This window comes from Oncorhynchus mykiss, chromosome 31, assembly GCF_013265735.2.
Source record: "Oncorhynchus mykiss isolate Arlee chromosome 31, USDA_OmykA_1.1, whole genome shotgun sequence".
In the NCBI taxonomy this organism is placed as follows: Eukaryota; Metazoa; Chordata; class Actinopteri; order Salmoniformes; family Salmonidae; genus Oncorhynchus; species Oncorhynchus mykiss.
In genome coordinates this window covers 2,073,265-2,090,763 of record NC_050571.1, presented here as the reverse complement: position 1 = coordinate 2,090,763, position 17,499 = coordinate 2,073,265, and the positions used below count along the sequence as shown (strand labels likewise).

The following is a 17,499-nucleotide window of genomic DNA, read 5'->3' as shown; positions in this document are numbered from 1 at the left end:
TGCACCCCTGGCGGCCGAGGACAGACGGCACACCTCACCAAAACATCCTCAGTCTTCCTCTCTTATCTAGTCAGACACACCGAATAGAGATAGAAAGGGCGGAATATGAATGATCACCTTCAAATGTGACCAACTAGTACTTCTATTAGCTATTGTAATTCATAGCCATTAATTTACTGGACTAAAATCCCCCAAAAGGCCGGATGTACCGGTATTGTAGTGGGGATGCAGTGTTTCATGTATGCCACTGGGGGGCGCTCTGAGACGCCCTTTAACCGCAACCTGGTGCGACATTGTAACCAACTGTAACTGGGTTCGATTATGACGTCATTCTAATGGATGCTACTTCTCGATACATTGTTGCATTCAGACACAAAGTGGAGCTAATGAGGGAATTCAATCAGAAGGTGAAAATAGACATAACATTGACTGGACAGACTAGAACTAGAAGGTTATATTTCTTCTTGAAAGTTACAGTTCCTGACTCTTTACGTCCAGGCATTTAGGCTGTTGAGTCTGTGGCCGAATTTTTGCCACTGATCAAGTCACGGTGACATGATTCAACGAGAAACGGACGGTGTGAAATAATAGAAAGAGAAGAGGGGCGGATCGTTCAGACCAGGACTGGAGGAAGTTGTTTTGTGAGTCATCGCTGTGAAACTCACATTATTACTATTGGAACAGAGCAGAGCAAAGCATCAATCTGCCTGACTGGAGCCTCGGCGACAACGCACTCTAACATGGTGATCAAGGTCTATATAGCAACCTCTTCCGGTTCCACCTCGGTAAGAACGACTTTTACACTTTTCATACGATTTGCAGGGGTCGGGGGTTCTGGTGATGATGGTTTACTACATGTGGGGGGGTCTGGTATAGAGAAGGTAGGCTGCCACAGCTGTAGCTCCTAGCTGGGCTGTTTCTTTACCAGGCGGAGATACTGTATATAATAACGATGTGCAGATACAGTATGTATTTCTAATCAGCAATAAGACAATATTCTCTGACGTGCCTCAGTTGGTCACCCACCCAGTTTGAACTGACACACTGGAGAGCTGGAGACATGACTCCATTCAAATGTGTTTTAGCCAATAGCAGCCAGTACAGTAGAAGGGTGTAGGCCATACCAGAAAGTTATATGTAGGCTATACCAGACAGTTATATGTAGGCTATACCAGAAAGTTATATGTAGGCTATACCAGACAGTTATATGTAGGCTATACCAGACAGTTATATGTAGGCCATACCAGAAAGTTATATGTAGGCTATACCAGACAGTTATATGTATGCTATACCAGACAGTTATATGTAGGCCATACCAGACAGTTATATGTAGGCCATACCAGAAAGTTATATGTAGGCTATACCAGACAGTTATATGTATGCTATACCAGACAGTTATATGTAGGCCATACCAGACAGTTATTTGTAGGCCATACCAGACAGTTTTTATGTAGGCTATATGTAGGCTATACCAGACAGTTATATGTAGGCTATATGTAGGCTATACCAGACAGTATATGTAGGCTATATGTAGGCTATATGTAGGCCATACCAGACAGTTATATGTAGGCCATACCAGACAGTTATTTGTAGGCCATACCAGACAGTTTTTATGTAGGCTATATGTAGGCTATACCAGACAGTTATATGTAGGCTATATGTAGGCTATACCAGACAGTATATGTAGGCTATATGTAGGCTATATGTAGGCCATACCAGACAGTTATATGTAGGCCATACCAGACAGTTATATGTAGGCCATACCAGACAGTTATATGTAGGCTATATGTAGGCTATACCAGACAGTTATATGTAGGCTATATGTAGGCTATACCAGACAGTTATATATAGGCTATATGTAGGCTATACCAGACAGTTATATTTAGGCTATATGTAGTCTATACCAGACAGTTATATATAGGTTATATGTAGGCTATACCAGACAGTTATATGTAGGCTATATGTAGGCTATACCAGACAGTTATATATAGGTTATATGTAGGCTATACCAGACAGTTATATGTAGGCTATATGTAGGCTATACCAGACAGTTATATATAGGTTATATGTACGCTATACCAGACAGTTATATGTAGGCTATACCAGACAGTTATATGTAGGCTATATGTAGACTATATGTAGGCTATATGTAGGCTATACCAGACAGTTATATGTAGGCTATATGTAGACTATATGTAGGCTATATGTAGGCCATACCCGACAGTTATATGTAGGCCATACCAGACAGTTATATGTAGGCTATATGTAGACTATATGTAGGCTATACCAGACAGTTATATGTAGGCCATACCAGACAGTTATATGTAGGCTATACCAGACAGTTATATGTAGGCCATACCAGACAGTTATATGTAGGCTATATGTAGGCTATACCAGACAGTTATATGTAGGCTATATGTAGGACATACCAGACAGTTATATGTAGGCTATATGTAGGCCATACCAGACAGTTATATGTAGGCTATACCAGACAGTTATATGTAGGCTATACCAGACAGTTATATGTAGGCTATATGCAGGCTATATATAGGCTATACCAGACAGTTATATGTAGGCTATATGTAGGCTATACCAGACAGTTATATGTAGGCTATATGTAGGCCATACCAGACAGTTATACGTAGGCTATATGTAGGCTATACCAGACAGTTACATGTAGGCTATATGTAGACCATACCAGACAGTTATATCTAGGCTATACCAGACAGTTATATGTAGGCTATATGTAGGCTATATGTAGGCTATACCAGACAGTTATATGTAGGCTATACCAGACAGTTATATGTAGGCTATACCAGACAGTTATATGTAGGCTATATGTAGGCTATACCAGACAGTTATATCTAGGCCATACCAGACAGTTATATGTAGGCCATACCAGACAGTTATATCTAGGCTATACCAGACAGTTATATGTAGGCTATATGTAGGCTATATGTAGGCTATACCAGACAGTTATATGTAGGCTATATGTAGGCCATACCAGACAGTTATATGTAGGCTATATGTAGGCCATACCAGACAGTTATATGTAGGCTATATATGTAGGCTATATCAGACAGTTATATGTAGGCTATATGTAGGCTATACCAGACAGTTATATGTAGGCTATACCAGACAGTTATATGTTGGCTATATGTAGGCCATACCAGACAGTTATATGTAGGCCATACCAGACAGTTATATGTAGGCTATACCAGACAGTTATATGTAGGCTATACCAGACAGTTATATGTAGGCTATATGTAGGCTATATATAGGCTATACCAGACAGTTATATGTAGGCTATATGTAGGCTATACCAGACAGTTATATGTGGGCCATACCAGACAGTTATATGTAGGCCATACCAGACAGTTATATGTAGGCTATATGTAGACTATACCAGACAGTTAGTTATATGTAGGCTATACCAGACAGTTATATGTAGGCTATACCAGACAGTTATATGTAGGCTATATGTAGGCTATATGTAGGCTATACCAGGCATTTATAGGTAGGCTATACCAGACAGTTATATGTAGGCTATACCAGACAGTTATATGTAGGCTATAACAGACAGTTATATGTAGGCTATATGTAGACTATATGTAGGCTATATGTAGACCATACCAGACAGTTATATGTAGGCTATATGTAGACTATATGTAGGCTATACCAGACAGTTATATGTAGGCTATATGTAGGCTATACCAGACAGTTATATGTAGGCTATATGTAGGCCATACCAGACAGTTACATGTAGGCTATATGTAGACCATACCAGACAGTTATATCTAGGCTATACCAGACAGTTATATGTAGGCTATATGTAGGCTATATGTAGGCTATACCAGACAGTTATATGTAGACTATACCAGACAGTTATATGTAGGCTATACCAGACAGTTATATGTAGGCTATACCAGACAGTTATATCTAGGCTATACCAGACAATTATATGTAGGCTATATGTAGGCTATATGTAGGCTATACCAGACAGTTATATGTAGGCTATATGTAGGCCATACCAGACAGTTATATGTAGGCTATATGTAGGCCATACCAGACAGTTATATGTAGGCTATATGTAGGCTATATGTAGGCTATACCAGACAGTTATATGTAGGCTATACCAGACAGTTATATGTAGGCTATACCAGACAGTTATATGTAGGCTATATGTAGGCTATACCAGACAGTTATATGTAGGCTATATGTAGGCTATATGTAGGCTATACCAGACAGTTATATGTAGGCTATACCAGACAGTTATATGTAGGCTATACCAGACAGTTATATGTAGGCTATATGTAGACTATATGTAGGCTATATGTAGGCTATACCAGACAGTTATATGTAGGCTATATGTAGACTATATGTAGGCTATATGTAGGCCATACCCGACAGTTATATGTAGACCATACCAGACAGTTATATGTAGGCTATATGTAGACTATATGTAGGCTATACCAGACAGTTATATGTAGGCTATACCAGACAGTTATATGTAGGCTATACCAGACAGTTATATGTAGGCTATATGTAGGCTATACCAGACAGTTATATGTAGGCTATATGTAGGCCATACCAGACAGTTATATCTAGGCCATACCAGACAGTTATATGTAGGCTATATGTAGGCTATATGTAGGCTATACCAGACAGTTATATCTAGGCTATACCAGACAATTATATGTAGGCTATATGTAGGCTATATGTAGGCTATACCAGACAGTTATATGTAGGCTATATGTAGGATATACCAGACAGTTATATGTAGACTATATGTAGGCTATACCAGACAGTTATATGTAGGCTATATGTAGGCTATACCAGACAGTTATATGTAGACTATACCAGACAGTTAGTTAAATGTAGGCTATACCAGACAGTTATATGTAGGCTATACCAGACAGTTATATGTAGGCTATATGTAGGCTATATGTAGGCTATACCAGGCATTTATATTTAGGCTATACCAGACAGTTATATGTAGGCTATACCAGACAGTTATATGTAGGCTATACCAGACAGTTATATGTAGGCTATACCAGACAGTTATATGTAGGCTATACCAGGCATTTATATGTAGGCTATACCAGACAGTTATATTTAGGCTATATGTAGGACATACCAGACAGTTATATGTAGGCTATACCAGACAGTTATATTTAGGCTATATGTAGGACATACCAGACAGTTATATGTAGGCTATACCAGACAGTTATATGTAGGCTATATGTAGGCTATACCAGACAGTTTTTATGTAGGCTATACCAGACAGTTATATGTAGGCTATACCAGACAGTTATATGTAGGCTATATGTAGACTATTCCAGGCAGTTATATGTAGGCTATATGTAGTATATATGTAGACTATTCCAGACAGTTATATGTAGGCTATACCAGACAGTTATATGTAGGCTATATGTAGGCTATATGTAGGCTATACCAGACAGTTATATGTAGGCTATATGTAGGCCATACCAGACAGTTATATGTAGGCTATATGTAGGCTATACCAGACAGTTATATGTAGGCTATACCAGACAGTTATATGTAGGCTATATGTAGGCTATACCAGACAGTTATATGTAGGCTATATGTAGTATATATGTAGACTATTCCAGACAGTTATATGTAGGCTATACCAGACAGTTATATGTAGGCTATACCAGACAGTTATATGTAGGCCATACCAGACAGTTATATGTAGGCCATTCCAGACAGTTATATGTAGGCCATACCAGACATTTATATGTAGGCTATACCAGACAGTTTTTATGTAGGCTATACCAGACAGTTATATGTAGGCTATATGTAGGACATACCAGACAGTTATATGTAGGCTATACCAGACAGTTATATGTAGGCTATATGTAGGCCATACCCGACAGTTATATGTAGGATATATGTAGGCTATACCAGACAGATATATGTAGGCTATATGTAGGCTATATGTAGGCCATACCCGACAGTTATATGTAGCTATACCAGACAGTTATATGTAGGCTATATGTAGGCCATACCAGACAGTTATATGTAGGCTATATGTAGTCTATATGTAGGCTATACCAGACAGTTATATGTAGGCTATACCAGACAGTTATATGTAGGCTATATGTAGTCTATATGTAGGCTATACCAGACAGTTATATGTAGGCTATACCAGACAGTTATATGTAGGCTATACCAGACAGTTATATGTAGGCTATACCAGACAGTTATATGTAGGCCATACCAGACAGTTATATGTAGGCTATATGTAGGCTATACCAGACAGTTATATGTAGACTATACCAGACAGTTATATGTAGGCTATACCAGACAGTTATATGTAGGCTATACCAGACAGTTATATCTAGGCTATACCAGACAATTATATGTAGGCTATATGTAGGCTATATGTAGGCTATACCAGACAGTTATATGTAGGCTATATGTAGGCCATACCAGACAGTTATATGTAGGCTATATGTAGGCCATACCAGACAGTTATATGTAGGCTATATGTAGGCTATATGTAGGCTATACCAGACAGTTATATGTAGGCTATATCAGACAGTTATATGTAGGCTATACCAGACAGTTATATGTAGGCTATTTGTAGGCTATACCAGACAGTTATATGTAGGCTATATGTAGGCTATATGTAGGCTATACCAGACAGTTATATGTAGGCTATACCAGACAGTTATATGTAGGCTATATGTAGGCCATACCCGACAGTTATATGTAGAATATATGTAGGCTATACCAGACAGTTATATGTAGGCTATATGTAGGCTATATGTAGGCCATACCAGACAGTTATATGTAGCTATACCAGACAGTTATATGTAGGCTATATGTAGGCCATACCAGACAGTTATATGTAGGCTATATGTAGTCTATATGTAGGCTATACCAGACAGTTATATGTAGGCTATACCAGACAGTTATATGTAGGCTATATGTAGTCTATATGTAGGCTATACCAGACAGTTATATGTAGGCTATACCAGACAGTTATATGTAGGCTATACCAGACAGTTATATGTAGGCTATACCAGACAGTTATATGTAGGCCATACCAGACAGTTATATGTAGGCTATATGTAGGCTATACCAGACAGTTATATGTAGACTATACCAGACAGTTATATGTAGGCTATACCAGACAGTTATATGTAGGCTATACCAGACAGTTATATCTAGGCTATACCAGACAATTATATGTAGGCTATATGTAGGCTATATGTAGGCTATACCAGACAGTTATATGTAGGCTATATGTAGGCCATACCAGACAGTTATATGTAGGCTATATGTAGGCCATACCAGACAGTTATATGTAGGCTATATGTAGGCTATATGTAGGCTATACCAGACAGTTATATGTAGGCTATACCAGACAGTTATATGTAGGCTATACCAGACAGTTATATGTAGGCTATATGTAGGCTATACCAGACAGTTATATGTAGGCTATATGTAGGCTATATGTAGGCTATACCAGACAGTTATATGTAGGCTATACCAGACAGTTATATGTAGGCTATACCAGACAGTTATATGTAGGCTATATGTAGACTATATGTAGGCTATATGTAGGCTATACCAGACAGTTATATGTAGGCTATATGTAGACTATATGTAGGCTATATGTAGGCCATACCCGACAGTTATATGTAGACCATACCAGACAGTTATATGTAGGCTATATGTAGACTATATGTAGAAAATACCAAACAGTTATATGTAGGCTATACCAGACAGTTATATGTAGGCTATACCAGACAGTTATATGTAGGCTATATGTAGGCTATACCAGACAGTTATATGTAGGCTATATGTAGGCCATACCAGACAGTTATATCTAGGCCATACCAGACAGTTATATGTAGGCTATATGTAGGCTATATGTAGGCTATACCAGACAGTTATATGTAGGCTATACCAGACAGTTATATCTAGGCTATACCAGACAATTATATGTAGGCTATATGTAGGCTATATGTAGGCTATACCAGACAGTTATATGTAGGCTATATGTAGGCCATACCAGACAGTTATATGTAGGCTATATGTAGGCCATACCAGACAGTTATATGTAGGCTATATATGTAGGCTATACCAGACAGTTATATGTAGGCTATATGTAGGCTATATGTAGGCCATACCAGACAGTTATATGTAGGCCATACCAGACAGTTATATGTAGGCTATACCAGACAGTTATATGTAGGCTATATGTAGGCTATATATAGGCTATACCAGACAGTTATATGTAGGCTATATGTAGGATATACCAGACAGTTATATGTAGACTATATGTAGGCTATACCAGACAGTTATATGTAGGCTATATGTAGGCTATACCAGACAGTTATATGTAGACTATACCAGACAGTTAGTTATATGTAGGCTATACCAGACAGTTATATGTAGGCTATACCAGACAGTTATATGTAGGCTATATGTAGGCTATATGTAGGCTATACCAGGCATTTATATGTAGGCTATACCAGACAGTTATATGTAGGCTATACCAGACAGTTATATGTAGGCTATACCAGACAGTTATATGTAGGCTATACCAGACAGTTATATGTAGGCTATATGTAGGCTATATGTAGGCTATACCAGGCATTTATATGTAGGCTATACCAGACAGTTATATGTAGGCTATACCAGACAGTTATATTTAGGCTATATGTAGGACATACCAGACAGTTATATGTAGGCTATACCAGACAGTTATATTTAGGCTATATGTAGGACATACCAGACAGTTATATGTAGGCTATACCAGACAGTTATATGTAGGCTATATGTAGGCTATACCAGACAGTTTTTATGTAGGCTATACCAGACAGTTATATGTAGGCTATACCAGACAGTTATATGTAGGCTATATGTAGACTATTCCAGACAGTTATATGTAGGCTATATGTAGTATATATGTAGACTATTCCAGACAGTTATATGTAGGCTATACCAGACAGTTATATGTAGGCTATATGTAGGCTATATGTAGGCTATACCAGACAGTTATATGTAGGCTATATGTAGGCCATACCAGACAGTTATATGTAGGCTATATGTAGGCTATACCAGACAGTTATATGTAGGCTATACCAGACAGTTATATGTAGGCTATATGTAGGCTATACCAGACAGTTATATGTAGGCTATATGTAGTATATATGTAGACTATTCCAGACAGTTATATGTAGGCTATACCAGACAGTTATATGTAGGCTATACCAGACAGTTATATGTAGGCCATACCAGACAGTTATATGTAGGCCATTCCAGACAGTTATATGTAGGCCATACCAGACAGTTATATGTAAGCTATACCAGACAGTTTTTATGTAGGCTATACCAGACAGTTATATGTAGGCTATATGTAGGACATACCAGACAGTTATATGTAGGCTATACCAGACAGTTATATGTAGGCTATATGTAGGCCATACCCGACAGTTATATGTAGGATATATGTAGGCTATACCAGACAGTTATATGTAGGCTATATGTAGGCTATATGTAGGCCATACCCGACAGTTATATGTAGCTATACCAGACAGTTATATGTAGGCTAAATGTAGGCCATACCAGACAGTTATATGTAGGCTATATGTAGTCTATATGTAGGCTATACCAGACAGTTATATGTAGGCTATACCAGACAGTTATATGTAGGCTATATGTAGTCTATATGTAGGCTATACCAGACAGTTATATGTAGGCTATACCAGACAGTTATATGTAGGCTATACCAGACAGTTATATGTAGGCTATACCAGACAGTTATATGTAGGCTATACCAGACAGTTTTTATGTAGGCTATACCAGACAGTTATATGTAGGCTATACCAGACAGTTATATGTAGGCTATATGTAGGCTATATGTAGGCCATACCCGACAGTTATATGTAGGCTATATGTAGGCTATATGTAGGCTATACCAGACAGTTATATGTAGGCTATACCAGACAGTTATATGTAGGCCATACCAGACAGTTATATGTAGGCTATATGTAGGCTATACATATGTCAATAGAGTTTTAGTTGAGTTTTAGTAGTGTCAGTAGAGTTTTTGTTGAGTGTCAGTAGAGTTTTAGTTGAGTTTTAGTATAGTGTCAGTAGAGTTTTATTTGAGGTTTAGTAGAGTGTCAGTTGAGTTTTAGTTCAGTGTCAGCAGATTGTCAGCAGTGTCAGTAGAGTGTTAGTAGACTATCAGCAGAGTGTCAGTAGTGTCAGTAGAGTTTTAGTTGAGTTTTAGTATAGTGTCAGTAGAGTTTTAGTAGAGTGTCTGTAGAGTTTTAGTTGAGGTTTAGTAGAGTGTCAGTTGAGTTTTAGTCGAGTGTCAGCAGTGTCAGTAGAGTTTTAGTAGAATGTCAGTAGAGTGTCAGTAGAATGTCAGTAGTGTCAGTAGAGTGTCAGTAGAATGTTAGTAGAGTGTCAGCAGAGTGTCAGTAGAATGTTAGTAGAGTGTCAGCAGAGTGTCAGTAGAATGTTAGTGTCAGTAGAGTTTTAGTTGAGTTTTAGTAGTGTCAGCAGAGTGTCAGTAGAGTTTTAGTTGAGTTTTAGTAGAGTGTCAGCAGTAATAGCAGAGTGTCAGTAGAGTGTCAGTAGAGTTTTAATGGTATCAGTAGAGTCAGTAGAGTGTTAGTAGAGTTTTAATAGTGTTAGTAGAGTGTCAGTAGAGTGTCAGCAGAGTGTCAGCAGAGTGTCAGCAGAGTGCCAGGAGAGTGTCAGTTTAGTGTCAGCAGAGTGTCAGTAGAGTGTCAGCAGAGTGTCATTGTAGTGTCAGCAGAGTGTCAGCAGAGTGTCAGTAGACTGTCGGTAGAGTGTCAGTAGAGTGTCAGTAAGTAGAGTTTTAGTAGAGTGTCAGTAGAGTGTCAGTAAGTAGAGTTTTAGTAGAATGTCAGTAGAGTGTCAGCAGAGTGTCAGTAAGTAGAGTTTTAGTAGAATGTCAGTAGAGTGTCAGTAGAGTGTCAGTAAGTAGAGTTTTAGTAGAATGTCAGTATAGTGTCAGCAGAGTGTCAGTAGACTGTCGGTAGAGTGTCAGTAGAGTGTCAGTAAGTAGAGTTTTAGTAGAGTGTCAGTAGAGTGTCAGTAAGTAGAGTTTTAGTAGAGTGTCAGTAGAGTGTCAGTAAGTAGAGTTTTAGTAGAGTGTCAGTAGAGTGTCAGCAGAGTGTCAGTGGAGTGTTTGTTGCGTCAGTTTAGTGTTAGCTGAGTCTCAAAGCAGTGTTGTTAACAGAGTGTCCCTATACTGCTGACTGACTGAAGAGAGGAGGAGAGCCTGAGAGGAACTGACATAGAGTCACTGCAGCATGCAGGAACCCACCATGAGAACTATCTGGCAAGAGTAGAGAGAGAGAGAACACTATTGTAAATACAACCCATATATTTTTTATGTTGATTTATTTCCCCTTTTGTACTTTAACTATTTGCACATTGTTACAACACTGTATATAGCCATAATACAACATTTGAAATGACTCTATTCCTTTGGAACTTTTGTGAGTGTAATCTTTACTGTTATTTTTTGTTTATTTAAAAAATATATATTATCTTCTTCACTTGCTTTGACAATGTTTCCTATGCCAATAAAGCCCTTTGAATTTAATTGAATTAATTTGAGAGCGAGAGAGAACAGAGCGACTGAGAAAGAGAGCGAGGGAACAGAGAACAGACTGACTCCATTATTTAGAGTTACTTCCTCTAGTACAGTTCCTCTTTCTATAACTGACTGGTATAATACTGAGAGAGGGGGGGGGGGGGGGGGGGGGGGGTGCTCACAGTTACATTATGGAGTTATAAGACTAATGGACTGAATAGATTAGAGACCCACATTAGATGTTTGCACTCTTTTCTGTAATGTATACAGTCCACACACCTCCCCTATCTCCTCCCTCCCTCTCTCCACTCCACACCTCACCTTCCTCCACTACTCTCCTCCACTCCATACCTCACCTCCCTCCACTCCTCCCCTCCCTCCCCCCCTCCCTCCACTCCTCTCTCCACACCTCTCCACACTCTCTCCACACCTCTCCACACCTCTACTCCCTCCACTCTAGTCCTCTCCACACCTCTCCCCCTTCAGTCCCTACACACCTCTCCACACCTCTACTCCCTCCACTCCTCTCCAGTCTTCTCCACACATCTCCCTCCACTCCTCTGCACAATTCTCCTCCCTCCACTCCTCTTTTCCCTCCTTTCTCCACTCCTCTCCTATCTCTTCCCCTCCTTCCACACCTCTCCTCCACTCCTCTTCTCCTCTCTCTTCCCCTTCCGCTGCTCCACTCCTCTTGCCTCCCTCCACTCTTCTCCTATCTCCACACCCCCCCCCGTTCACTCCCTCCACACCTCTCCTCCACTCCTCTCCTCTCTCCACACCTCTCCACACCCTCCACTCTAGTCCTCTCCACTCCTCTCCACACCTCTACTCCCTCCACTCCTCTCCAGTCCTCTCCACACATCTCCCTCCACTCCTCTGCATAATTCTCCTCCCTCCACTCCTCTTCTCCCTCCTTTCTCCACTCCTCTCCTATCTCTTCCCCTCCCTCCACTCCTCTCCCTCCACTCCTCTCCGCTGCTCCACTCCTCTCACTTCCCTCCACTCTTCTCCTATCTCCTCTCCTCCCTCCACACCTCTCCTCTCCTCCACTCTTCTGGTCTTCTCATCTCTCCACTTCACTGAGCAGGTAGCCTAGTGGTTAGAGCGTTGGGCCAGTAACCGAAAGGATCCTGGATCGAATCCCTGAGGTGGCAAGGTAAAAATCTGCCGTTCTGCCCTTGAACAAGGCAGTTAACCCACTGTTCCCCGGTAGGCCGTCATTGTAAATAAGAATTTGTTCTTAACTGACTTGCCTTGTTAAATAAAGGCTAAATAAAAAATGCACTCCTCTCTTCTCCTCTGTCCACTCTTATCTCTCCTTCCTCCCATCTAGTTGGGGAAGACCACCCCCCCTTTCTACTGTTTAGCTGACCGGCTGACTGACTGACTGTTTAGCTGACCGGCTGACTGACTGCCTGACGGACTAGGCTTGGGCAGTATACCGTAAATACTGTGTACTGGGGTATTTTGAAATACAGCCGATATGATTTACTCACTAAAATATAATTGATCCAGTCACATGGTAAGTTTATTTAAAAAGAGCACATGGAGCAAACAGAAGATCTACTGTTGAGCAGCACAAGAGAGGTTATCAAGTTACACTTGAAATTTACTACTAATGTTTTCCAGCTAAATATTCTATAACTATAAGTTAACTATTTAATGTGCCAAATACATTTTCTCCAGCTTTTGTTTTGCTAACTTGCTAGCTATAGGTGGCTAGCTTTCAATATCAAATCAAAATCAAATGTATTTATATAGCCCTTCGTACATCAGCTGATATCTCAAAGTGCTGTACAGAAACCCAGCCTAAAACCCCAAACAGCAAGCAATGCAGGTGTAGAAGCACGGTGGCTAGGAAAAACTCCCTAGCAAGAACAAAACCTAGGAAGAAACCTAGAGAGGAACCAGGCTATGAGGGGTGGCCAGTCCTCCTCTGGCTGTGCCGGGTGGAGATTATAACAGAACATGGCCAAGATGTTCAAATGTTCATAAATGACCAGCATGGTCAAATAATAATAATCACAGGCAGAACAGTTGAAACTGGAGCAGTAGCACGGCCAGATGGACTGGGGACAGCAAGGAGTCATCATGCCAGGTAGTCCTGAGGCATGGTCCTAGGGCTCAGGTCCTCCGAGAGAGAGAAAGAAAGAGAGAAAGAGAGAATTAGAGAGAGCATACTTAAATTCACCCAGGACACCGGATAGGACAGGAGAAGTACTCCAGATATAACAAACTGACCCTAGCCCCGACACATAAACTACTCCAGCATAAATACTGGAGGCTGAGACAGGAGGCGTCAGGAGACACTGTGGCTCCATCCGATGATACCCCCGGACAGGGCCAAACAGGAAGGATATAAGGCCGAGTGTAGCCCACAAAGATCTCCGCCACGGCACAACCCGAGGGGGGGCGCCAATCAAGTTCCCTTGTTTACAGCAGAGACAATTAATCCCCTCCAGGATCAAGTTCCCTTGTTTACAGCAAAGACAATCAATGCCCTCCGGGATCAAGTTCCCTTGTTTACAGCAGAGACAATCAATCCCCTCTGGGATCAAGTTCCCTTGTTTACAGCAGAGACAATCAATCCCCTCCGGGATCAAGCTCCCTTGTTTACAGCAGAGACAATCAATCCCCTCCGGGATCAAGCTCCCTTGTTTACAGCAGAGACAATCAATCCCCTCCGGGATCAAGTTCTCTTGTTTACAGCAGAGACAATCAATCCCCTCCGGGATCAAGCTCCCTTGTTTACAGCAGAGACAATCAAACCCCTCCGGGATCAAGCTCCCTTGTTTACAGCAGAGACAATCAATCCCCTCCGGGATCAAGTTCTCTTGTTTACAGCAGAGACAATCAATCCTCCGGGATCAAGCTCCCTTGTTTACAGCAGAGACAATCAATCCCCTCCTGGATCAAGTATGACTAGCCTTTTGAGATTGTTGTATAACTTTATGAGCTGGGTTGTCTGTCCTTGCGTTTAGTTTATTTTCACTTGCCTTGATATTACTTAGCCAGCATCCACTATGGCTGACTGGCTGGCTGTCTGACTGACCGGCTGACTGGCTGGCAGGCTGACTGACTGGCTGGCTGGCTGACCAGCTGGCTGGCTGGCTGGCTGACTGGCTGGCTGACTGACCGGCTGGCTGGCTGACTGACTGGCTGGCTGACCGGCTGACTGGGTGGCTGACTGAACGGCTGGCTGGCTGACTGGCTGATTGGCTGGCTGATTGGCTGACCGGCTGGCTGGCTGACTGGCTGGCTGGCTGACTTGCTGGCTGACCGGCTGGCTGGCTGACTGGCAGGCTGACTGAACGGCTGGCTGACCGGCTGACTGGCTGGCTGACTGACTGGCTGGCTGGCTGGCTGGCTGACCGGCTGGCTGGCTGACTGGCAGGCTGGCTGGCTGACTGAATGGCTGGCTGGCTGGCTGGCTGGCTGTCTGGCTGGCTGGCTGACTGACCGGCTGACTGACTGACCGGCTGGCTGGCTGACTGACTGACTGGCTGGCTGACTGGCCATCTGGCTGGCTGACTGACCGGCTTTCTGGCTGACTGACCGGCTGGCTGGCTGACTGACTGACTGACTAACTGTGGCTGGCTGACTGGCAGGCTGGCCAGCTGGCTGACCGGCTGGCTGGCTGACCGGCTGACTGGCTGGCTGACTGACCGGCTGACTGACCGGCTGACTGGCTGACCGGCTGCCTGACTGGCTGACTGACTGGCTAGCTGACCGGCTGGCGGGCTAACTGAATGGCTGGCCTGCTGACCGGCTGGCTGGCTGACTGGTTGGCTGACCGGCTGACTGACCGGCTGGCTGGCTGACTGACTGGCTGACTGACCGGCTGGCTGGCTGACTGACTAACTGACTGGCTGGCTGACTGGCAGGCTGACCGGCTGGGTGGATGACCGGCTGACTGGCTGGCTGACTGACCGGCTGACTGGCTGGCTGACTGGCTGGCTGACTGGCAGGCTGGCTGGCTGACCGTCTGACTGGCTGGCTGACTGACCGGCTGGCTGGCTGACTGACTGACTGACTGGCAGGCTGGCTGACCGGCTGACTGGCTGGCTGGCTGACCGGCTGCCTGACTGGCTGACCGACTGGCTGGTTGACCGGCTGGCTGGCTGGCTGACTGACTGACTGGCTGGCTGATTGGCTGGCTTGCTGACCGGCTGCCTGACTGGCTGACCGACTGGCTGGTTGACCGGCTGACTGGCTGGCTGACTGACCGGCTGGCTGACCTGGTAACAACCTGTTTACCTAACCTACCCTAACCTGCTCTAACCCTAACATGACTATAATGTCATCTATTATAACCTGGTAACACACCCTGTTTACCTAACTTGTCCTAACCCTAAACTACCCTAACCCACCCTAACCCTAACCTGGCCTAACCCTAATCCTATCAGGAGTATCATGTCATCTATAATACCCTGGTAACTAACCCTAACTCCAACCTGCCCTAACCCAAACCTGCCCTAACCCTAACCTTAACCCTAACTTTCCCTAATCTGCCCTAACACTAACCTGTCCTAACCCTAACCCCAACCTGCCCTAACCTTCTCTAACCCTAACCTGCCCTAACCCTAACCTAACCTGCTGTAACCCTAACCCTAACCTAACCTGCCCTAACTAACCCTAACCCTATCAGGACTATTATGTAATCTATGATAACCTGGTAACTAACCCTAACCTAACCTGCCATAACCTTCCCTAACCCTAACCTGCCCTAACCCTAATCTAACCTGCCCTAACCTTCCCTAACCCTAACCTGCCCTAACCCTAATCTAACCTGCCCTAACCTTCCCTAACCCTAACCTGCCCTAACCCTAACCTAACCTGCTAACTTTAACCCGCCCTAACCTGCCCTAACCCTTACCTGCCCTAACCCTAACCCACCCTAACCCTATTCCTCACCTGCCCTAACCCTAACCTGCCCTAACCGTAACCCTAACCTGCCCTAACCCTAACCTGCCCTAACCCTAACCTGCCCTAACCATAACCCTAACCTGCCCTTAACCTAACCTGCCCTAACCCTAACCTGCCCTAACCGTAACCCTAACCTACCCAAACCCGCCCTAACCCTAACCTACCCTAACCCCATTCCTCACCTGCCCTAACCCTAACCTGCCCTAACCGTAACCCTAACATGACCTAACCCTAACCTGCCCTAACCCTAATCTAACCTGCCCTAACCTTCCCTAACCCTAACCTGCCCTAACCCTAACCTAACCTGCTAACTTTAACCCGCCCTAACCCTAACCTGCCCTAACCCTAACCTGCCCTAACCCTAACCCACCCTAACCCTATTCCTCACCTGCCCTAACCCTAACCTGCCCTAACCGTAACCCTAACCTGCCCTAACCCTAACCTGCCCTAACCCTAACCTGCCCTAACCATAACCCTAACCTGCCCTTACCCTAACCTGCCCTAACCCTAACCTGCCCTAACCGTAACCCTAACCTACCCAAACCCGCCCTAACCCTAACCTACCCTAACCCTATTCCTCACCTGCCCTAACCCTAACCTGCCCTAACCGTAACCCTAACATGACCTAACCCTAACCTGCCCTAACCGTAACCCAACCTGCCCTAACCCAACCTGCCTTAACCCAACCTGCCTTAACCCAACCTGCCCTAACCTGCCCTAATCCTAACCTAACCTGCCCTAACCGTAACCCAACCTGCCCTAACCTTCCCTAACCCTAACCTGCCCTAACCGTAACCCTAACCTACCCTAACCTGCCCTAACCCTAACCTGCCCTAACCTGCCCTAACCCTAACCTGCCCTAACCGTAACCCAACCTGCCCTAACCTGCCCTAACGGTAACCCAACCTGCCCTAACCCTAACCTGCCCTAACCCTAACCTACCCTAACCGTAACCC

General features: G+C 43.2%; 1 protein-coding gene across 1 annotated transcript in view; it reads left to right on the top strand.

Moving 5' to 3' along the window:
• The first annotated feature begins 323 nt into the window (after positions 1-323).
• sh3bgrl (SH3 domain binding glutamate-rich protein like) overlaps positions 324-17,499 on the top strand; it is a 55,523-nt gene continuing 38,347 nt past the window's right edge. The window contains exon 1 of the mRNA XM_021583212.2: positions 324-785. Coding sequence (XP_021438887.1) covers positions 741-785 — 45 coding nt within the window. The 5' untranslated portion in view covers positions 324-740. The remainder of the gene's footprint in view (positions 786-17,499) is intronic.